The following is a 24,620-nucleotide window of genomic DNA, read 5'->3' as shown; positions in this document are numbered from 1 at the left end:
TATTCCAGGGCACAGCTACCCTAATTTGTCAGCCTATTAGAAAGGAACAAGAGAGAGTATCAAAAGGTTAACTTCAGCCAAGTTATAAGACAGCAACCAATCCTCCTCTGTCACCTATCAAAGGTGGAAATTAAATTGATTTTGACATTATTTGTTCTTGAGCCAGCTCTTGCTCCTCATCCTGTCACCTTGTCTCAGCTTTCAAACAACACAGCTACCGTTTGTTTCAGTGTTCTTAGAGAAATTGGAGGTAATGTGGCAGGGTCAACAAATCCCTTTTTCTTTTCTTCATTTTTAAATGAACACAGCCTTGTGTTTGCTGTTCTCCATGCTGTCACCTCACTTGCACCCCAGCACTTCTGAAAGGCACAGCACTGACATTATCTCAGGAACTGCCTGAGGCAAAGTACAGGGATCTCAGCCAGGCTCCTACCAATTTAAAATCATTTCACAAATCAAACACATAAACATTTTTTGTCTTAAGAGGTGAGACACTGTCCTTTGGATGTGCCCCCCTGGGTGCAGAGGAGGTTAAGTCTTCTGCTTAAAAATGCATGCAACCTTCTAAAGCTAAAGTTTGAAGACACAAACCCTAAACTCTGTGCCCTGCTGTGGTAATTTTTCACTGATTGTCTATGTAGCCAAAGTCTTGACAGAACTAGTGATTTGGGTTCACTTCCTGAAACAATTTACAGAAAGCCTTCCTTTCCTAATCTCATTAGTTTGAAGGTCTGTTTAAAAAAAAATCCCTCCAATTCTTTTTTTATCACATCTCTTTCTTACATTATCCAGTCCTTACACTAAGATACGTAACTGAGTTTTGCTGTCCAACACATTTCTCCTTTCCTTCATGGTTATCTTACTAAATCAAGCAAAAAAAAAAAAAAAAAAATCCCATATTACAAAACTAATAGATTGAATTATTCTTCCAAGTCTTTGAAAAAACAAGCTAGTTGAAACTGGCTTGGAATTGGGAAAAGAGATATTGCAGCAAATGAAACCCCCAGATAAGCCTCTCCCCTTGTGAATTCTCTGTAAGGGGATGCACAAAATCACTGCCAGGGCTGTAACCTTCAGTACCAAGATGTTTCCTATTACCATCCAGGTAGCAGCTGCCTCTGGGCAGTTTTCCTTATCTCCTGTTAATAGGCCCATCAATGTCTTGCCACATGACTCAGAGATAACACTCTCCAGGGCCAGTTCTGTTTGACAGGTGACACAGAATAACATCAGCCCATTGTGAGATGCTCCGCCCAGAGAGGAGGAGCTAGGCATTCCCACCTGGATAAAACCAGGAATTTCTAGGCAGAGGCAGCCCTTCCACAGGTTTCCAAGAAGATGCAGCAACCACATCTGCCATCCCAAGAGGACTGCAGCCACTCCAATTTGGACTGCTACCAGCATGCTGGCCAAAGGGGTGTCAGGTTATATTCTGACTTGGTCAGTAGCTGTCCTTTTATATCATTGCATGTATTTTTGTCTTTTTTTTCCCCTTTTCCCAATAAATTGTATTTCTGATTAGAGTCTCTCACTAGTTTTAGTTTCAAACCCGAGCACGTGGGTATGAAACCTGCCCCACTTACGCGATCTTGGCGCACACCGAGCACCTCCAGTGCCCCTCGGCTCCCAGCACGCGGCACGTGCTGCACACCCGCAGCCTGCAGCTCTGGCACGGCTCTCCCCTGCCAAAAATGAAGCCCAGGCTTTTCTGGCAGCGAACACAGACCCTGCTGTTGTCCTGCTGAGAGTGGTGGTTTCCGCCTTTCCTTCTCACTTCCAGAAGCTCATTTTTCAGTTTCCTAGAAGTAAAAAAAAAAAAAAAAAATCTTTTCATTTGAAGTTCCAACTCAATGAAGAACTTATTAACAGATTAACATTTTATGCTAAAAATACAAGACGTGAGTAATTGCAAATTTTTTTTTTGGTTGAATTTGCTGTATTTCTTGACACACACAGGACACAGAATAAATCTATTCCCCAGCTGTCAGACATGCAGTCAAGAGGAAAATCTGGTAGATCACTATGAGTAAATGCAGGGAGCTGAGCAGTTCTGGACAACTGATAAACCATCTTTGCTTGTCCTTCATCAATAATTCAAGTCATGTTTAGCCCACATTGACAGCAACTCAGAACTGAGACTATCCAGTGCATGAACAGAAGGAAAAGAAGAAAATATTTTCTACAATTAGTATGCATTTAATAATATGCCAGTGCAGAGTTAGGTAGGAGTATATATGCAATTCTGTACTAGTTAATCAAAGCCTTAAAAGAGCCCAAACCAAAAGATCTAAATAGGTAGTGGTGTTATGCTTTGATGACACAAGCAAAGTAAAAAAGGAAAATGCCAGTTTAAATAGTGTGACTTGCAGATCTTACCAGTTCTACCAGCAACTTTACAAAATAAAAATATTTGTGTTTAAGACTAAATTTTGAAGTCTGCAGTTTCAATGGCCAATGAGTTGGGTCCTTAACAGGAAAACAACTGTGAGATGCAACTAAACTCAGTGGCTGCTAAATTCTTTCAGTTTTACATGCCTGGGTGTTGCTGTGTCCCCATTACCCCACCCTTCCCTATGCTGTCTTTCATGCCCATCATCAGCCAGGAGCCCCCAAAGTCTCTCAGACATGAAGCACTCCAGCTCACTGAAATCACTATCTCTGTACAAATATAGATGCTTAAGGGGAGGATTTAAAAACCTCCTGCCACCTTCACCTAAAGATCAGAAAAAATGTGCCAGAAGAAAACCACATGGAAGATAAAATCAGTGAAAGATTGCAGATTGCAGCCCAGTAAAGGAGGCCAGGAAAACTGCTTGGGCCACCAGGGAGTCAGCTCTGACAGAATTAGGTTATTTGTGGATAGAATATTGCTTGCTAAAAGATTGGCCAGCATTTTGCTTCCCACTGGGATCCCATGAACAGCAGCTGCTCTGCAGCCGCCTGAGCTGCGGCTGCTCAGCCTCTGACAGCTCTGGAAAAGGGCATGTCCAGCCCCTCCAGGCAGCAGCTGCAATTCCCAGTCAAGGCCTTTCCTCTGCTTTCCTCACCTCTTTCCAGCAGTGAGTGCTTCATCCAGCTTTAGACCCTTCTCCACATCCAATCCAAACAGCCTTTCTCTCATGCCCAAGCCTTCAAAAGTCTGGCCAGGATTCAGGTGCTTTCTTAGGTACTTTGCTAACTGTTCTTGCAGTTTATTGATTGCATCTTACATCTCCTCACTTCCTGCAGAGATGCTTTTGGTGCCAGGCACGTGTCCATTTCTTTCTGTGAGTCAGCTCCAAATGCAGACAGTGTTGTGCTGTGCTGTGAAACAGTGGTGCTGGGTGTTGCCACTGTGCAGAGAAGGGAGATGATCCCTATTTTTGCCAGCCCAATCCTTGGGTCTACTTTCCAAACATCAAAACTCATCTGCTTCTTCTGGACTGAGCACTAAAGGCAACCCACCACCAGCATGTTCTTGACCACACCATTTTCAGAGACAGCACATCTATCTGCTTGAACAACAAATACACCTTTAGGTGCTTGTGAAGACCTCTAATTACCACTGAGTTTATGGTCACTCACATCTCACTAAACATCAAACAACGTTCACAAATGTTTAATGATTTACTGTCACCCCTCCAGCAATGTGAAGTTGTCAGAGATAAAATGCTCTGCCACATGGCCACTTTTGAGTACCAGCTGACCTTAGGGAAACTTGTAAAGATTGATTGTGCTTTGACACAGTGAGAGGTATTGCAGCACTTTCCAGTTCACTTTGCCCTGGACTTTTGCAATGACATCAGGAGCTGGAATTCCAGAAAACCTGTCTGACCTGTGAGGACTGAGGCCAAGAAGATGTGCACATTGGCCTTTTCCACATGCTTTGTCACTGGATCCTCTATCCCACCCAGCAGCAGACCCACACCTTTCCCTGCATTCCTTTAGCCTCCATTTTCTCAATTACAATGTTCTCCTGTTCATCTCACCTAATTTGATTGCCAAACTGGACCACCACTTCTTACCTGATCATTGGCCATTCTCTCTCTATCTCATTTTTTCCGTGGTTTCCTGTCAAAACTGTGACATTTTATATAGCAGAACCACCAAGGAATGTTCAACAGGGAGTCTTTGAGAGACAACTGTGTTTTCATTTTTTATTAAGGTTTGCAAAGATTTGGTCAGTCTCATACCACAGAACTAAAGAGGCACAAATAGTTCAGTTCCAGTTTCTTTTGGCACTTCAGTATCTGCATGCAAACCAAGCACCTGATCCTTACCCAAGTGTCAGAGTAACTCAGAAGATGAATATTGTTAATCCTCAAATCTCATGAGGGTTAGAATAGTATGCACAAGCAAAGGCTTATTTTTCATAACAGATTTATCCCCAGTGGCTTATTTTTACTGTAAAAAATTAAATTAATCATGACCCATTGCATTTCAGGAACTTGGCTTGCAGTTGTTGGCAGTTGCCATCTTTTTGGCAATAATCCCTGTGTCCTATGCACTGCTCCAGGTGTCTAATGCTGAACAGCCTCCACTGAACTCCTTCCACTCCAGCCTTCTCCCTCCCCACTGCAACTTTCAGGCACTTTTGTGCTTAGTTAGCAAAAAATTTGTTTTAAATAGTCCCAATTTAAAATTGGGAAATGTCTATAGGCCCAAAGCAATAAACAGAGCATTTTTTTTAATAGTTTGCTTAGAGATCAACATCCTGAAAAACTTACCAATATTCTTGTGACATTAAAAAGACATTATTCCTATTCTTCAGTAGTGGTGATTGCAACAGTATTTTCCACTGCTTGTGTGAAACACAATCTAAAATTCTAGTCAGGTGATAGCTGATCTCCTAATGATGGAAATTCTAAGAAGTGTTTGTTTTCTTATTTTTTAATATAAATTGCCACTGATGACTTCCAGAGAACTGAGAAAAAATAAATCAAACCACAGATAATCCACTAAATTAAGCAAATAAGAAAGAAAAGTTAAAAAAAGAAGCAAAGAGTGCAAGGACAGATGCACTGGATATGAACACTCATTTGACATTCCCCATATTATTTATTGAGCTGAATTTCTGATTGACTGCAACAAATATATTAAGATCTTCATAAAATAAAAAATGGACTGTCTCAAGGGCCAGGAAAAGCATGAGGAGGTGGGTGAGTAATTTGAAAAAATCCATCATAATAATAAAATCCCTAACCGAGCACAGCCAAGCTGCACTCTTTCACTGTACTGAAAAGGGATAAAAGTGCAGCCTGTAGCTGCACTGGCTTACCACTACATTTATTTCCCAGGGCAGGAACCAGCTGGATTATAAACACCCAATTTCCTTGTGCCAGTCTAACATTTGCACTCTCCATAATTTTAAAGGAATACATTTAAAGACGGAGTTAGATATTTTTAATCACAAATATTAAACAATAATTAATCTTTATCAATCTTCTCGAAGTAATATGAAAGGGAAAATAAAACTCAGCAGAAGCTAATTTAATAGACTTCTGAGAAAAAGAATCCTATAATTCATTGGAATTTCTAAACCTTTTATTACAATGGCTGTTTGATGAAAGACAGCTATTAAAAATAAATTTGATTCTGCCAAGTATATCAGAATATGTAGCCATTTTTCTACACTATGAATTTATATTAAGATTCCTCTACTGTCTGAGAAAATATGTTAAGCACATTGGAGAAGAGCTCTGTTGTAACCAGGATTCCAAGTAACACTGAATGTGTCAACCTGACCCTTTCCAAAGGTGGCCTAAAAGGCCAATGTAAAAACAGGAATCAAAACCAAACAAAAAAATCCCAACCAAAGAAACCAACTCCAGAATTCACAGCTCCTGGCACAGTTGCCAGAAGCACAGAAATCCCTAAAGAAGTCAGGTCCTTCCCTATGGATGCTGAAACAATGAGGCAAAGGTCCTTGTTCCTTCACAAATGCAGCCTCAGGAGATGAAATATTCTCAAACCCTGTAACACTGCAAAGAGGAAGCAAAGAGAAGCCTTAACAGATCCATTTCTTATTAAAAGTAAGTTTTACCCTAGAGAATATTTATCCCTTAAAAGTAAAATAGCTATACTGCTGCAAGAGGAAAGACATTCTCTGCCCAAGCCATTCACTTAAATAAATGCCATAATTTCCTTTAACTCTGTAAGCATTATCCACTTGCTTTAAGTTAGGTAACTTTACCTTTAATACCAAACTGACTAATTTGGACGCTTTTTTTTCTATTTCAGTAGGATTTTAGAAAATTTTATTTTGATTTTTTTTCTACCTCACCTCCTCTCTATTACTAATAAAAATCAAAACCAAACAAACTGTTAAATGTAATAGCATACATAATTCCTGAGTTTGATTTTCATTTTTTTCCTGGATCTTCTTTCTCCCCATTTCAAAAACTTTTTTCCTCTGAAGATGTAGAGCAGAATAATCCAAGTATACCTAATTTTATTTTGCCATTCTAAATTTCCAGAGTTCAACAGGTCATAAAAAATTGAATTAAAAATAAAAAGGTCAACCCTCTCCCTCCCTCAGTCAATTATAATTAAAGAGTTTGGCAGGGAAAAAAATTGAATTGCTTTTGCACAGATGAATAGAAATATCTTTGTTCTGTATCTGTGCAGCTGCTAACTTAGGAACTAGAGAATTTTTTTTATTGCAGGAACTGGCATTAACATACTTGAATATGAGAAATAAAGGCAATTTTCTTTCCAGACTGATTCTCAGTACCTTCTCCAAATTCAGCCAGATTCCCTTCACTGTCTGACACAGTTGCAGGAAATAACAGTAAATATTGTTGAGAGTTCACAAAAAGGACTGGGCTATCACCAACTTCCATTGAGGTCTCCTCGAATTGTAAAATATGAATACCTGAAGCATTTTTTATACTTACTTAATAAGCACTGGTTTTCACATTTTGTTGAAGTAGCAGATTAAGATGATAAAAACTGTGTTAAGAGCACCCAAATAAGGAGGCACATTGATGAAAACACAAGGAAACAAGCAAAGAATGAATTTGCAGAGAAAAAGAGATCTGGAATGAGGCGTGATAAAAGAGAGCCCAGTGAAAAAAAGAGAAGGAGGCATGGGAACTGAAATTGTGTGCTATCATAACGATGGCAAACTTCCATGGATGAAACTTTTTCTGGGTAACTTACTCGTCCTCTCAAATAAAAATAGCTACTGATTGGAAATATTGGAAAGAAAGATTGGGAAAAACCCAAACAAACAAAATCCAACCAACCAACCAACCAACCCACCAACCAAAACCCAAAACCCACACAGATCCCCTGTTGGTTTCTTGCCAGTCCTTACTAAAACAAATTCTCCCGGCATATGAAAATTAATCACCATGAGAAATTCCTTCAGCACTGCAGGATCGTGGTTCTCAAAGAGCACAGGACAACAAAACAGGCACCTCCCTTTGAACTCTGGCAATGGTAACTCCCCTTGATAGAAAAGTCTCTGATTCAAAAAATAGCAATGTGCTAAACTGTGTTAAATACACCTCACACATGTCAGGGCTGCCAGACAGGAACTTTGCAGCTTCCAGGTACAGATGGCCAATGTGCTTTAACTCTCCTTCAAATATTTATCAGCAGTTTTACAGGAACACAGCCCGTGCACCATGTTACACATGTTATCCTGCAACCATTTTGTGTTTATAACAAGTCCAAATGTATACTCAACAGATAAATCACTTCCCAGTCCTCAAACTTCTGCTTATCTAAAGTACTTGCCTGTAGCTACCACATGGTGGTATCCCTGCTAACAATTTCTCCTGTATTATAATGAAGTTAAACACCCTAAATGGCTTCCATGGATCTCTTTGGACTGATAAGAAGATGTCATTTTAATCAGATGAAAAGACAGGAATGCTAACTTTCCTTGTCAGTACAGATCTGGGGCTGGTGCAATTCTTACACAACCTCTGGCAACCTAAATGCTGACAGAGAGGTTCAAACAAGAACCCATTAAAGCCTTTTTTTTGGACAAAACTGCAATTTTCTCAGCACAGCCATTATTACTCTAGCTCCTCCAAAAGCATAGCATTCACAGCTGTGCTCCATGTAGAGTGGAAAGGAACTTTGTAATTTAAACCCTAAGAAAATAGTTAAGAGTTACTTATTTTATTCAAATAATCTTAGTAATTTTAAAAAAATGATGGTAATTCAACTGACATCAAAAGCATTATAAAGAAATGTTTAGAGCACTGTAGGTTTTTTATACAACTAATCTATTAACAGCTTCAAATCAATATTCAAAGAAAACATCCAGTCATGCAAGATGCACACTTAAGAACATAAATCATAATCTTTATTGAGGAAGTTATTCGTATTATCAAAACTAGAACTCAGAAAAAGAACTTGATGACTTCTGTGTTTCTCTCTCATGTGGGTGAAATAATTGTGCATCAGACAAAAACACCAGAAAAGCCACCTGCACTCCAGAAAATGAGTATAAGCAGCCATAGTAAAAACAACCTTTAACAATTTTTATTATTAGAACATCCTCCCGCATTTACCTTTGCTTTCACAATGAATAGGAAGGTCTTTTTAAGTTACAAGGCCTTTTGAAAACTAATAGGAAGAGGAAAAAAAAAATCAGTTATCAGAAAAAGTGGAACAGGATAATAAGAATTCCTCACTACAATGTACAAGTAAGCATCTTCCCAGAGTGGAAAATGCCTTCAAAATAAAGAAAAAGGGACTTGCTCATCAGCAAAGTACTTCAATGAAGTATTTAACAGATTGTACCAAATGGAATTTTAAAGAGAACAAATGTTCCCCTGAAGTGTGCTTATAAGCCATGATTATAGATTCTTGCCAAATTGTACTGAGAAAGAAAAATTAAAAAGTCTCATAGGAAGCAGTTAACTGTCTAATTCTTTATAGATTTTATATTCTGGAAATCTTTTATAGACCACATTCCATTGTTATCAGACAAAGTATGGTGTAATGACAATAAATACAAAAGCCCATTGGTTCATACACAGGTGCTAGAAGTATGCATGAGCACCACATTGCATCATTAGTTATTCTAAATAGCATTTTATTTCAGATTAGCTTGATTTTGAGTATTTCCTTAGGGTATTTTTTTACCAAAATACTGATAAGCTAATACCACCTGCCACTTCCCCGAACTGTGCTGAACTGTCCCCTCCAGGGATGCTGCAAGTTTCCAGACTTAGCAGATTTGGCAGAATGAATTCCAGCAGTGCCATAAGAAGCAGAAAATCTGGGGGGTTAAGATATCATATTTAAAAAAAAAAAAAACAAACAAAAAAAACCCCAGCAACAAAAGAAACCGCAAGCTAATCAAATGAAACTAAGCAGAAAACCCCACAAAACCTCAGGATTTTGGGAAATTACAATAGCAGAAAAAACTTTGAGGGGCTTCAAGAATCCAGTGATCTGATACACTCCATACTGATGACTTTGACAGATGATTATTGGCACATCATACATTTCCAAGGCCACCACCTCAGGAAACTAAAATAATTGATTTGAAAATTTTATTTTATTAATAAACAGAGCAGAATGCTCTGGAACAAACAGTGCTTCATCTGTTTTCTTTTTCATCTCACAAACCATTAAGGAGACAAAATGATTAATTTGCCTACAACACCTAAAAGAAACACCTTTTTTTCCAGTCTGGCAGCAGCAGAAGCAGCCAGTTTTCACCGCCTCCTTTCAGATGAGCCATTGTGCTCCCCCAGGTAAATGGGCTGCACACCAACAGGGGCATTGCACTCAGACTGGGCTCAGTTGAAAGAGAAAAGCTTTCAAAACCTGTGGCTAGCTCTGCATAGATTTCCAAATAACGGAAATTAATTACATTTCCATTCATTTTCAAATTATTAAATTTCCATTAATTTTCAAATAATGATTTTAAACAGTAGAAGCTTCTGAAGGTGCTGAACATACACCTTTGCAATTTATTTCTAAAATTTCTTTGCACAATGCCTAAAATGTTTTTAGAAAATCAAAGGGAAGAACAATGCAGCCTGGCCTTGGGATTCCTGGACAGAAACCAGCAAAGGCTGGAATTTTCCCCTCTGTCACTTGTTATATTCAACACCCTCACCTACACCCAGTGCTGCATCCATCCCCACTAAGCCTCTCAGAACCAGCACTGGATGAAACTTCAAAAGAGCAACTGGGGGGAAGTGAAATGAAGCAGCCAAACCATCCTTGAAAAGCAAAGGGACCTTTCCAGAACTGATACTTAGCTGAGCCAACTCAAAATGAACTTTCTAAAACTGCTGACTCAGCTTGCCTTCTCACATTGTTCTCAACTTTGATTTTTACTTTTCTGGGTAGAAAAAGAACACATGGGCTCTATTAATACTCTGAGACTCTACTTCTCCCAACAGTGACTTTTGAGACAAATACCTGAGATTTCAAATTGTATTTATTAATAATTCTAAGTAATTTGAAAAATGAAGTGTCCCTCCTCCCTATTCTGTAAGGCCCACAACAGAAAGAAGGACACCATCATGCATTTGTCCCATGCTGTAGGAAGTCCTGAACACAGGCAGATGCCAACTTTCTGTCCCTCTGACACCTTCCAAACTTCTGTCCCTCAGTCAGCTCTGAAGGCAGGCTCTGTGCAGCTCCTCTCAGAGGTAGAGCCTTACTAAAACTTTCCATTTACAGGGGGAAATGCAGCCAAATCAGACTAAATTTACACAATCTGAAATTTAAAATACACTGATGCATATTTTTGCACTTGTTATCTTTCTTATAGTTTTGTCTTGAAGCAATGGACGTGATTTTTGTTTACTGAGAACCATACTAGCAAGCAATTTTCTTTTTAACACATCTGAATTTACAATTACCTGTGTCATCTCACAGCACTCATCGTTGTATGAGGCATACAGAAAACGTTCAGTGGGTACCACAAAAACATCTACCAACCATACATGCAAAAGCAACAACAAAAAGGGTTACCTGATTCTTTTATCTTCAACTTTTTTCAAGTACTCATCTCTCTTCAATACTCCCAATATTGTTTCCCTTTCGTGTTCCAACAAAAATGACAAATTGATGATCTCCAAGTGCTTTGTCATGATCCTTCCACAGTCACTCCAGCAATGACCACTTTGCCCAATCAATACTCCAATGATTTATTTGCACAAGTCCAAAGGCACGTTTGTAGCAGAGTTACAAGATCCTCACAGTCAAGAGGTATTTTGAAAAATGCTTCTTTAAATTAACTGGGTGTCAAGATTGTATTGCTTTTCCTTCCAGCTACATAAGAAATAAAGGTTTATCCTTTGTTTCTTCCTTGGGAAAGGCAGTCATGTATGTTCCTGGTTATTGAAGGTCCTTGGGTCCTGGGCGATGCATCCACCACAGCTGCAGAATCAGCTTCCTGAATAATTGCAGTTTGGAGCCACAAAGTCACTGGGTATATTTATATCAAACTACCTGAAAGTCAAAACAAATTGTACAGGTGATTTTGAAATTACCATCAGAGTCTAATTTGACAAAAGCTAAATGTAGCAATGGTTTGGAAGCCACTGAAGAATGGCCTACAGACTTACGAGGCTGTCTCAGGGGCTACTTACACACAACTGGCATAAAAGTTTGGTGTTACTTCCTAAGAAAAGAGTAAAAAATTGTAAAAAAAAAATCATCAGTAAGAAAACAGGACAGGAAGGTGATAGACAAACTGAAGCACACAAGTCATTGCAAGGCAGAAATACAAATCAGGAGTGCCAGTTTTGAGCTTCTTATCACTGAAAAATGGGAAACAAGTAAACCATAAACAAATACTTTTTGTTAGATTGCTGTCTTAAACATACAACAGCTAAGTAATTAAAAAAAAAAAAACCCACATTGGAAAAAATACTGTTATCCTCTGCATTTATTTTAATAGGAAAAAACAACACACACACACACACAAAAATCCCAATGCTGGACCATTAAGTTTGTTCTTCCATTCTTGAAAAAGGTGTTTCTATTCATGCCATAACACCAAGTTACTTGTAAGCAAAATTAAGAAATCCAATATGTGAACTGCTCTTTGTTATTATCAAGAAGGTCAGGTTCTTCCTTGAACTGCTTAGAAAAATGCCTGGTGAAAGCACTTTTAACCCAACGAGATCCTAACATCAGCAGACTGGGGAGCATGGGGCATCAGCACAAATCTCACAGTGTCATTGTTTGTCTGGTCAAGGAGCTCTGAAATTCTGTTTGCTGATTTTCCTTGCAGGGGCAGTGTGAGTGACATGAAGCATTATTCTCAAAGGCACTTATTAGTTTTAAATGGGGAAAAAAAAGACTAGGTTTTATTGGAAATGGAAAGCCAGGAGGTAAAGGGGAAAGACTGAATGAAACAATTAGAAATTCAGGACAACAAAAGTGTTGAAAACTACCTCTGACCCTTTATTAACCCATTGTTGGGTTGATGATGTGCTACAGGTAAGCAGGGCTGTTGCAGAACCCTGCAAGCAGGCTGCCAAGAGCACTCTACCTTGTGAGATATTCTGGAACTGGGAATTCAGGGAGGATAAAAACTGCTTGGTAAGGTTAACTTTACATCTGGTAATTTCTTTTCAGCTTTTCTTTTAACTCTAAAGAGATTAGTATTTCTACCAGACCAGAAAAAGCCTCAAATATTCCCTTTGACTAAGTGTGTTGCTGATCCTTGAATTTTCTCTCAGTGCAGGGAGGCACACATGACATCCAAAATTTCTAAAGCCATAATTGGGAATCCAGTTATTGAATTTGCCACCTGGAGGGTCAAATACACAGAGCCCAGAGCAGAACTAAGCACTGGTAAGACTGATGAGACCACAAACTCAGATATGTCAGACAAAATTTCAGAGAGTGCTACACACTCCTGGCCAGATGTAAATCAGATGAAAATTCATTCCATTTAGTTTCTAAACACACTGGTCTATTCAACAAAATTCTGGTATCTCATGCTGACAACTGTATTATGGTGTAGTCTGTGAATCTCGACTAGAAATCATTACAGTCTTGTTTTAAAGTCAACCGAAACTATGTCAGAGTTTGCAACATAAAGAATAATGTGGAGCATTATGAAGTTTATGAGATGGATAGATAGACATAAATTACATTCATGTTACCCACATTAACAGAAATATGTTTGTAGTAGAGTCTATTCTTATAGAATGACTATAATCAACTGCAGTTGAATTCACAATGGTTTGTGTGGACTTCTTCCTGTTTTTTACTGGACATTCCTTGGAATTTATCCTTCAGTCACATCTATGACAAAAAAATCTTGTGGATTTTAACTGTCCTTATCACCTAACAGAGGGATTTGTCAGCTATCAGGAAATAAAATTGTACCTGCTTATGTGTTCAACCAGTTTTATGTAGATTAAAATACATTGTCAATTAGCAATAGAATCTTCCTACAGAGCCAGGATGGCTGCCTGTTTAATGATCTCATACTCATTATTAGCAAGATGTAAAACCTCACCGATGAGGGTCTTAAAAAGCAGCATTCTTCAATTATCTTATTGCTTTGGTGGGGGAACAGCTCCAGCACACTGAGCACATCAGCAATGCAGGTTTGGAGTTCAGGCTGCAGTGACAGAACTGATGCTGGAGCAGCCCAGTTTTCTTCTCTGCCACCTGTCCAACACATATGGACCTACCAAATGATTGACAGTAAGATTCAGACTCACCTCCTCTTTCAGATTTTCTTCTGTACTATAAAATTGCCATTCAAAAATATTATTTCCTAACCAGATACTCCTTCCCTGATTCAACTTCAGCAAATACCTCAAGAGCAGCTCCTCTTTGCTCAGACAGGCTTCCTCTTAAACATGCTACACTCGTGAGCTCTGCCTAGGTAATATTCTGTACCCCAGGCTAGCTGAAGTAGTGGCAGCAGTTAACTAACAGGTTTTCCCAACTCTTTTATAATTCTTGGACAATATTACCCTTGCCAGGCTAACTTTTAGGACTGAAGACACTGCAAGTATCTTTATCCCTAAGGAACAACATCTAATAAAAAATCTTTGGTCCTGCATCCTCCATCACTCAGACAGAGTCTGTATGGAAGCTCCAAAGACTGCTGCTTATTCTGCCTTGTGCTGGTACGAGATGTGCCAAAACCTCCCTCACCCCAGGGAAGAAAATCTCCTGGTCTGGCCCCCTGCCCTCTGTGGTAAGTGCTGGGCACCACTGTGGCACATATAGCTGTTAAACAGGAGAACAATGACATCACAACATGTGCTCTATTAGAAAGGAGACTGAGTAAAGAGATACTGGTTTTAATAATCTACCACTTCCCTGCTTTAGACAACACATTATTAGACACCAGGCCTGCATTTCAAATTAAGACTTAATAGGAAAATTTCCTCTTCTCCTTTCCTGAACTACTTTTGCTCTTTCTCTAAATGGTCCAGAATAAATTAGCTGACAAAAGCCAAATCGTGAATCAACCTAGGGCTTAAAAACAAAACCAGTCAGCCAGCCTTTAAAAAGTGACAGTGCTCCTTTTAACAGACTTGTGATGTTTTATTAAGCAGCCCTGTGGCTGATTAGGAAATGTAGTTGTTTTCATCCTAAAGTGAGTGAGGATGTCACATAATGAGCATTTGAGGAGCACTAAAATGTGAATTAGGACACTGGGAAAAATGCAAACCTCCCCTAAAAGGATGGGCTTTGTTCTAATCTACATACAATATGTAGAGAGAACATGAATTTCGTAAACCAGAGTAAAGCAAAGATCTGATATCAGATGAGCAGAGGATGGAGACACTTCTTTCATCTCTGCTCTACTGTGACATAATCCCCAGGCTGGATGTAAGTGAGCTTCTCAAGCAGGTGGTTGTTATCCCTTGCCTTGTGGGAAGGGTAGAAAAGATGCTCAAGACTATCCCCCATGCTTTTGCCACTTCTCTTACCCCCAGAGAAATGTATCTCTAGAATGGAGTTTTACTCTCTGAACCTATTGTTGTGGGAAGATACATTAGAAATAACATGCATTTATTAGCATAAGACAGCAAAATTAGACAAAAATTAATAAGAAGGTACAGTTTATCCTGCATATAACTGCACCCACTGAACACAGGTACCATGTCTATCCAGAGAGCATTTGCTTACCCTACCAAGACAAAATAATTAAGGATTGCTAAAAATAAAGTACACAAAAAAGCAGAAGAAAAAAAAAAAAGCTTTAACACACCACTTATTTTTGCTAGTTCTAGCCACAGTTTTTTGTGATTACAGCACCCCCAAAACTGAACCTCCCTGAGGGTCATCAGTTCAGAGTCACAGGAATTATGGTGAATCCATTTCAATCAGTGAGATTTGCAGTTACCACAGGCACAGGGACCATGAGTGTTCCTGCCATGGGCATCCTCCCAAGCCCAGCAAGACAACACTCATCTGCACCCCAAAACACTTTTGCTTCATCTCTCCTCCATCTTCCTGGGACAGAGGAGAAGCATCCTGCTCTCTAGAGTCAGAGCTGAAAGAAAGCAAGATGAAGGGAGAGAAATTATCCTCTTTTCTTCAATGGCTCTGCCATCAAATTGCCTGATGCAAGAAATCACTTCCATGGCTGAACCATGATGTTTACCTAGCTGGAAGCCAGGACCTGGAACAATTTAGTGACTCAGCAACAGAGGCAACATTTTCCACATGCACTGACTGCAGTGGCACAGGAACTTCAGCATTGCCTCACATTGCTTGAGTGGCAGAGCCTCCACCTACTGCTGACAGGAAATTCTTTGCCAGCAGAGAAATATTGTTTGCACTACATATATTTACTAGCATGGGGGTATTTAGGATAAGCATAAACTCTGTTTTCATACTGGTAAGGTGTGGGTCTCAGATTCAGTCAAAGAAAGAAACTGAGAGTTTCTATCCAGGCGGAGGCCTAGGAAAGAGCTGGGAAAGAATGTAAATAATTCTTTATCTCTCTTGTTTTTCACATTGTTTGTAGTTAAGTTCTATCACTGTGCGTCAAGCACTCTGCACCAATAGTGTAAGTTGTTTTCACTTCAGAACCAATAGATTTGATCCTTGCAAAGCTCTGTATAAAAGAGCAGTGTATTTTAAATAAAGGGGAATTTTACTGTTACAGCCTTCTGAGTCAGAGTCTCTTCATTCCCGTCCTGCCTCAACAGTGACAGTAAGGAAATTCCTAATAAGAGTAGCTGAATGCAGTATAGTGTAGTGACTGTAATTGGTTTTTGCCACTTAAGAAGCTGAGATAGATCATCTCCTGACAAGGCACCAATCACTGCTTGAACCAAAGCTGCATGAGGTACAACAGCCCAGCTGGAAACTCTGCAGGAACAGGATTAATGGCATTATTGACTCTTCCCTATGCTTCAGGAGGCCACAGGCTCCACCTCCCAGCTCAGTGCTGGCACTGTAGATCACAGCATGGTGAATCTAAATCCAGTGCACACAGCTTCAACACTCAAATGAAAAGAGGCACATATCATTCAGGTGCTGCTTAAAACACACAAATCCTTTGTACGCTGAGTTCATTCACATGGGGGCCTGAAGTAAAAGTCAAAACTAAGGTGGCATCAGCAGAGCATAGTCCACATCCACAGATATTTTTCTCTTTTCTGAGGCCCACAGCCATATGTAAAAGCCGATGATGGAGGAAGGAGGGGAAGGGCTGCCCACGTTAATTCTAATAAAATGGCAGGAAGACATAATGTAAAGCTTACCATGCTGAAACTGTAGTGTCCAGCTTGGTTTCTCCTGCTCTCACTTAAGCATGCTGCTTGCAGAATGCCATGAACAGGAGCAAGAAAAACCAGCTGCACTTCCCAGCAATGTATTTGCTGAGGGCACACACCCAGGTGAGCAAACCAGATGTCAGCAGGTACTGAAGGACCAGGAAATGCTCATTGCACAAAATCAACAAATTTTTAAGGTGAGAGAGAGCCAGTCAAGACACCAGAGTCAACTGGCAAGAAAGGAAAACCAAGCCACACTTGTTGAACGTGATCTTGGTTAACTGCACATGGATTAGACGGAGGGAGGGCTCTGGTCAGTATTGCAATGTAAACAGGAAGCAGATTCTTTGAGCAATCTTCAAACACCTTGAGAGGTAAGAGCTGGGAGATTTACCAGCTGGGAAGTCATGAAGAAAGGATCCTGTCTGAGTGACAGCAACAATGTTTGAAGAGTCATTTAAAGCACAAATTGGTATCAGTGGACTGGAATGAATATAGGCTGAGAGAGAAGCTGAAATTATGATTCCTTGTGTCTACTTCTTTCTAACTGGTGTAGGATGAATGTGTTTGACTTCAGAGTAATTAGAAAAAGTCAGATTTGTTAATCAAACAAACACAATGGATTCAGAAGCAGTTCATTTTTTAGGTTGGGCACAATTCCAGCTATCTGGAAATGCCTTGGCAGAGCTGTCGTGCCCCTACCTACAGGACTGCAGATCTCTGCAACCACAGGCAATGCCTGCAAGCTATATCTAATTGCTACAATTACTGTAATAATGTTTCAAAACCAAAATCATGAGTGTTTAAAGACTAAAGCAATAATGTTAAAGCTCATTAAGTCTATGGAGCAGACCTTGCTGTGTAAGAAAGCAGTAAATTAACTTGCCTGACTGTACAAATAAAAGATCTAGGACTAAGCTCAGCACTGACAACCAGACCATTCATTAAACATTGCTCCTTCTACAGGTCTCCCTCTGATTGTTTTATAGCCCTGATAAAAAACATAAAGTAACACACACACACACAAAACCCCATTTTTCAAATAATAAATTACATTTTCTGTTTCCCTGCTGTAGAAATTCAGGCTCATGGAACTGCACAGTCAGGTTACAGCCCTCAGGAACAGAGAAGAGCACTGCCCAGAGGAAGCTCACCAGAGACACTGCTGGCTGCCACCCCAACAAGCTGGGCTGATTTTTTCAAAGTGGGAAAAATGCAGCAGCCATTCAGGCAGGGGATCAAGAGCAGAGCAAACCACAGGTAGAGAGAACACCAGGCACTTCATTTGTGACTATAAGCCTATGCTCCCTAGAGAGCCCACAAAACAATAAAATAATTTAACTCCTTCAGAGATACTTTGGAATAAACAAATATCTAAGAATCTTTTCTATATTAAGAGAAGATTCAGGAGAATCTGTCATGTTTACAATAATTTCTTTACAAACAGGAGGCAAGGAATGGGTAGAATGACACAGTCGGGTGGCAACCTTTTTCTTTTGTTTCACTCATCATTGGGTAAATATGGTTTACCTTCCTGGCTGAGTATTCAGCCAGAAAATATGACATTTCCCAGGGCAAGAATGGAAAGAAAATTCAGTGCATCCATTTGCCAGATCAAAGAAACCAAACAGATCTGAACCAAAGAATGAATGAAGGAAAAATACTTCTGCTATTGTTAAGCAAATAACATCTGTGCAATGTTAAATCAGCCATGAAAATATGAGTTGTGGCTTGAGTCATCTCAGTCTTATTACTTAGTCACAGTGTGTGTGAAGGCAGCAATTCATTCAGCACTGAACTTTACTTTATTACGCTTAAGTCAATCCCTGCATCTTTATATTTTCCGTGATGAAATGGAAAGAGAAGCAGTAAACTGATGTCTAGAATAGAGTGGATTTATACACAGGCGTAAAACAAGTTCTATTATTGACCTTACACATTTTGCTTGATGCATAAATTATGAATTCAACCAAGACTCACCATTATGAAATTTGACTAAGACAAGAAAATGTATCAATTGTTTACTTCTAAAAATCTGTAGCTCCATTTCCCCACATTAAAATAGACATGGTGTTTTGGGAGCAGGAAAAATTTTGTTGGCATTGAATTCCTTTAGAGACTGAAAGCAAGTGCAATGCCAGCAAGATTCCTAATTCTTCTTTCTAACTCCCAGAGTTTCTTTACAATATCAACACAGTTTAGGGGAAGTTAAATTGATGCATATTGTGCAATGACATGTTGCATTTGACACCAGGATCACAGAAGTGGAGTAGCTCACACAGGACACCTCAAAGTCCCTCTCATGCTCATTACAGATTTGGCCACAACCTTTATTCCCCATCCTTAAGTTCCCAGTCTCCTGTTCACTGGGACCTGAGGCTGCAGCCACCATCAGGTGCTGCAGATCCCTGGGGCAGTGGTCTGTACTGCAGCACTGTTATAGGGAGCTTCATCTGACATGAAAGTAGAAAATGCATGGTAGAACAAGTGGACTATTTTCATTACCCCCTCATAAAAGTATCTGTTTTTTAACTGCAGCAAGTGATTGAAATATCAACAGGTTAATTTGATTTTTTCCCCCAGCAGAATTTTCTCACCAAAAAACCAGCAGCAGATAAGTTGCACAGAAATGTGTGATGGTTCTTCAAACATACAATAGAAATCTACTTGTATCTTCAAATTCAAATGTTTTCATTAATTTGCTGAACTAAGAGTACTGCAAAGGAAGTGCCTTCACTTCAGCAAACATTTAATTTTGCAGAAAAACTCATGACTCATCTGAGGTTTAGTCCACTTGAAAAAAAATTTTTTTGTTATTGAGTTTGCTTTCTTCATGAACAAAGCAAAATGAAGTTCTCTCTGAGCTCTGCAAGAGGGCTGCAAGAGGATTGCTGAGGAACTGCTGCAGAGGCAGACAAGAGGAAAGTAGAATCTACAAGAGGAGCCACTTGGGAAGGCATCCACCAAGGCAGTGAAACCCATTCTGGCTTGGGGAGAAGGTAACACAGACCTGGTGTGAATGTTTTGAATGAGGAAAGGTGCATGTGATTCGTGTCTGTAGATGAAATACTCTATTCTCCATGATTTCAGCCTGTTTGATGCCAAGTGCTCATTTGCCTTTCTGCCACAACAGTGTGGTGTAGTAAAACTCATTTTACACTGTTCTTGACAGTGACTTTCTGTTTGATTTAACAGAGGAACTGGATTTGCATTTTAATGAAAAGAACTAAGTTTGATCTCCATGCATACCAAAGGTATCTCATTATATGTTATCTGACTTCTTGCTGAAGAGGTGTGGTAAGTCCTTAGGAGATTCACCTGTGCAGGGTAGGGGTGGACAGGGTGGTTTGTGGATTTTGGGTAATCTTTAAAGGTCCCTTCTAATTCAAGCCATGACTCTATTCTATGATTTCTCCTGACCTAATCATTCCAATCCCTCTCTATTAGCAACAGAGAGAAATAGGCATTTCCAGGGCATGACTCACCTCATCTTCATGGGAGCAGTTTCTGGTAGCATCCATTTCTCTCCACTGACTGTGACGGGATGAAGCACGACTACCTCAAACACAGGCATGCAAAACATGTCAGCAAATGTGTCCTACTTCTCATTTCCAGCATAAAATGGGCTGTTCACAAGGACACTTGTCCAGACATCTACCAGAGGATATAAACAGCTTAATCAGAGAGTGGGATGAGCTTGGAGTGTTGCCTTGTTTTGTTTTACGTTAAATACAATGCTACAATGTTTTTCTCTAGAAACAGCAAATAAAGCTAACAGGTTTGTTAAATCTTCCATGAAATGCATCAGTGTGTTCCTCCAGAGAATGTGCCTCAAAACGAACATGGTTTGAAAGTCTGCATACATAAGAATATAATTTTCCAAAATTCTTGTGGCAGGCAGGAAAAAAACCCACAAATATCTAGTAAGAAAATGTGTTCTCACAGGTTACACTGCTGTCTGTCTGAAGTCTGGGCATCAGCTATCAGAGCCCTGAGGATCCCTTTCAGCTGGGCACAGGAGGTAGTGGACTATGTAGAGCTTCCTTCTGCTTCCCAAGGTGAGATTTTCAACAAAATGTGTATCCAGAACAGCCCAAAGTAACAGGAGATGGCCTGTGGGGAGCAGCCATGTGTGATTTATGGCTGAGGAGCAGAGTTGGATCAGTGAGAAAGGAGTTGGACTCTGCTGTGGGATCTCCTTAGCACCCCAATGAATCCTTTCAGCAAGAGCCTGCACAGACTGCCAGCAGCAGGCACGGGAGCAGCATCCTTTTTCACTCACTGTATGACAAAGAGAGGTGGCAGATTCCTCTGAAAACACTGTTATTCAAACCAGAGGAACATCTGGGATGGTTTTCATTGCCATTTTAAAGCTCTGCCCGTGCAGTGCAGCCCATCCAGTGCCTCAGATGGATGTCTCCTGAGGCAAAGCCATGCAGCTGAAGCTGCCAGTGCTGAACAAACTGTCTGGCTTCTGTCTGCTTTGAACAAAATCAGCCACAACTCTTTGGCAGCACAGATTCCAACAGTGGCCACTGAGCAGCAGCCAGGGACAGGGCTGGAGGAGTGAAATTCAGAGCTGCAAAAGGGAAATGCTCCAAGCCAGAAGGAACTGGGTACAACTGCTAAAGATCACTTTAGAAATCATGACAGGAGAGGCCAGATGTCCATTGCAGAAATACCTTATGAGACCTGCGGCCTCAACCAGTCTTTGTCAGCAATCTGAATTTTTCAAACAAATGACATCTAATATTCACAATGCTATGATAGTTTTTGCTAACTGTAAGAAAAGGATCTGAGGCTTTCTCATCTACCCTTCTGGCTGTGATCTGCCAAAGCAATTCCATAATATAATAGTAGTGGGTGCTGTACAAACAGCAGGGAGATACAGAAGCTCTCAAGAAGCAGCTCCTCCTCCAGCACAGACCTTTAATCATGTCTCTTCACTACAGGTTCCCTTTGTTGCCATACCATACATACCATACACATCTCCCTCTTTCCAGCTAGATGTGTAATTCCAGTGGCACCAGAAGCAAAAGAGTTCAAGAACCTGGAAGTGAACTTCCAGACTGTCTGCCCATCCTAGGACTACTTGTCCAAATTTCCAGAAGAACAGGTACTGGGCACAGACAACATGCATTCATCACAAGCTTTTAGGTGAAATGGGAAAAGAGAATTTATTCAGAAGAAAGACTGCACAGAGGTGCATTCATGGGATATTAATCACAACTTGACCTTTCTGCAGCATCTTTTTGCCTCCTTTTGGCCAAGATTTACTGCAGCTCTCTGCATAATAAGTGTTTCAGCCTTTTAATTGCATTTGCAATACAGACAGTTTATGCCACTTGAAATTCTACCAAAATTTATCATTATGTGAGGGTCAGACTACTCAGTGGTCAAGTTTTGAGACAGAAAGCACAGTGGATGGACCCTTCCAGTAGAAAATCTAGTAAAATCTTGCAGAACAGAACAAGTTCTCTGAGATGGTCAGTGTGCAGAGAAGGTAACCAAAGTCTGCCAGCCTAGAAGGGATGGTTGCCCCATGTCCTCACCTGGAAAGAACACCTCTAGGATGGCTGGGACATAGTCAGGGGCTGCTAATATTGGGGTCTCTTGCCACTGGTGCTGCCTCTTGCTACCCCACAGCAGTCATCCCATCACAACTTGACTGTAAAGCCAACTTCCTCTTTTACCAGTACTAGTTTTAAGTGCTGAGGATGTATTTATGGAAGCCTGGTTAATAATTTTCAGTGTGAATAGGGCTATATTTTTTCCAGTGATCCAATGCTAGATACCCACGTTCCACAGCTGAGCATTTCTCCTTACATATCATGTGCAGCAGTTATAGTTTAATAGATGCCTTCAGGGAGTGCATAGGAGTGATAAGGACACAAGTTTTAGCTTGGGACCTTTGAAAGGTTAATAAGATTTATCTATTCAATCACTGACTCATTCAGAGCAGAGATTTGGGGTAGGTTTTGTTATTTTCCCAGTCAGTGTAACAGCTTGCTGTTGCACACAGCTCATGCTCTCAGAATAGCAGGGATTCCTCTCAAAGGATTCCTAAATGCAATTTATCAGGGGCAGATTACCTTGTATTCCAAGATACTCTGATAAAAAATACCTCCTTGCATGATAAATAGAGATGGCTAAAGAAGAGAAAAAGACTGACTTTTTGGTGATTTATTCCATAATAGATCAAGTGATCTTTCCAGTCTGTTGGTTTTGGAACACTACTCCCCAGTGGATACTGCCCTGTGTTCCTACAAGCAGCTTTTTGGGGACAAACAATCATTTGGGTCCCTTCAGAGACTGAAGGGGAAGAACGTGTCAGAACTAGAAATCTGCTATTTTTATGACAGAAGAATAAACCTCCCCAGTTTTAAAAAAGCCCATGGTTTTGACTCTATCTACATCTTTAGTCTTTCCTCTATGATTACTGCAAACCAGGAAGTTCATACACACTTTTCCTCTTTAATTTAAAGTCCCTAAAGGAATGTTTCCAGAAACCAGAGTAAATAAACACAAACAAAAAAGACATCTTAGCAAAAACACTTTCTGATCATCCTAAGTGAACAGTCTCTAGCAACTCCTACCTTTACCACTTGTGAGTTACAGTAATATTCCAACACTCAGCAATTAAGTTTGTGTGCATGTGTGTGCACAATGCCCCTAAGCAATTGTTGGTCTATTGAGAATAATTTTCCTGGAATTCTTCAGGAAACAAAACAAAACCTGTAAGTCACAAAGTCTTAGGTACAGCTTTTGGTACTACATCAGGCTTTCAGCTGTTTAGCATCTTAAAAATGTGACAATTTTTATTCAGCAGTATGAAAAAAAATTAAAATACACAACCACAAATCTTGTTTTCCACAGGATTTCTGTTCCATTCAACAGTCAGGAAAGATAATGGCAAGGCAGCTGCCCAAAATTTCTTCCAAGTTCCAGCATTCAGCATAAAGCACGTCTCATTAGTGGAGCTTCTACATCTTATTTATACACATGTATCCATGTGTAGAAACACTGATTTTTATATAAAATTTTGATATATTATTTTTTATTTAGGAGCAAAAATCCTACAGGTTAATAGCAGGATAGGAAGGGAAACACTTTGGTAATCAAAATATCTTAATGTCTGGACACTCCAGTTACGAACAGTCTGATTTTTCAAGTGTATAGTGTATCCATAATCCCACATTATTTTGAAGAAACTCATGGAAACTCATTATTTTCAAGAAACTCAGCAGTTTGAGTATCATGCCCTGAAATACAAAATTCTTCACCTTGTTATAGGGAACAGAAATCCTTCACTCATCTTCTTCCTCCCTTTCCTCTTCCCTCCAAAAAGCTACAGAACCTATTTTTAAAGGGGGAACCCCCCCATATTTATCTTTTACGTATTTTTTAATATATGCACACCAGTGCAGAAGTGTAAAGCAATGACTGTGTTTAATAAAAAAGTCATTGTGAACAGGAAAACTGATCAACTGGAAAACCAATTACAAGTAATAAGATTTAATTTCCATATTCCTATTCAACAAAACATCTAAAATCAACTGGAAATCTGAAACTCTTCTCTACAGTATTCAATTACAAGCATCAGCGCTATTCTAAACATAATAGTTCCCACACAGAAGATTAGTAAGAGACACTGAGAAAGTCTGTCATGGAAGCTAAATGTCTTTTCCATCTGTGAGACAGTATCTTCTTAGAAGACACTACAGGATTTCTATTTCTATAGCTTTTTCTCATGTGAGATTTTAAAAAGATGCAAAAATGAAACAAAAATGTTGAAGTCAGAGAATTATATTAGGGCTGTATAATGCACAAGGAGAAGCAGTAAAATCTAGGAAAAGCCTACATTACAAACTGCTGTTCAAAAGCTGAAAATATAACAAGCTAAACATAACTAACATAGCTTCATATTTGCCACACATGATTTATTGA

General features: G+C 39.7%; 1 protein-coding gene across 5 annotated transcripts in view; it reads right to left on the bottom strand.

Annotated features, from left to right (window-relative positions):
• Positions 1 to 24,620, bottom strand: part of SYTL5 (synaptotagmin like 5) — an 86,270-nt gene that overhangs the window by 48,866 nt on the left and 12,784 nt on the right. For all 5 annotated transcript variants that reach the window (XM_021553041.3, XM_021553038.3, XM_021553040.3 and 2 more), the window contains exons 2-3: positions 10,936 to 11,415; positions 1,584 to 1,799 (exon numbers count right to left, since the gene is read on the bottom strand). In XM_021553041.3, the coding sequence (XP_021408716.2) occupies positions 1,584 to 1,799; positions 10,936 to 11,054 (335 nt within the window). In that variant the 5' untranslated portion in view covers positions 11,055 to 11,415. The remainder of the gene's footprint in view (positions 1 to 1,583; positions 1,800 to 10,935; positions 11,416 to 24,620) is intronic.

The sequence above is a fragment of the Lonchura striata genome, chromosome 2 (genome assembly GCF_046129695.1).
Source record: "Lonchura striata isolate bLonStr1 chromosome 2, bLonStr1.mat, whole genome shotgun sequence".
NCBI classification, from domain to species: domain Eukaryota; kingdom Metazoa; phylum Chordata; class Aves; order Passeriformes; family Estrildidae; genus Lonchura; species Lonchura striata.
This window is presented reverse-complemented; position numbering and strand designations above follow the sequence as displayed.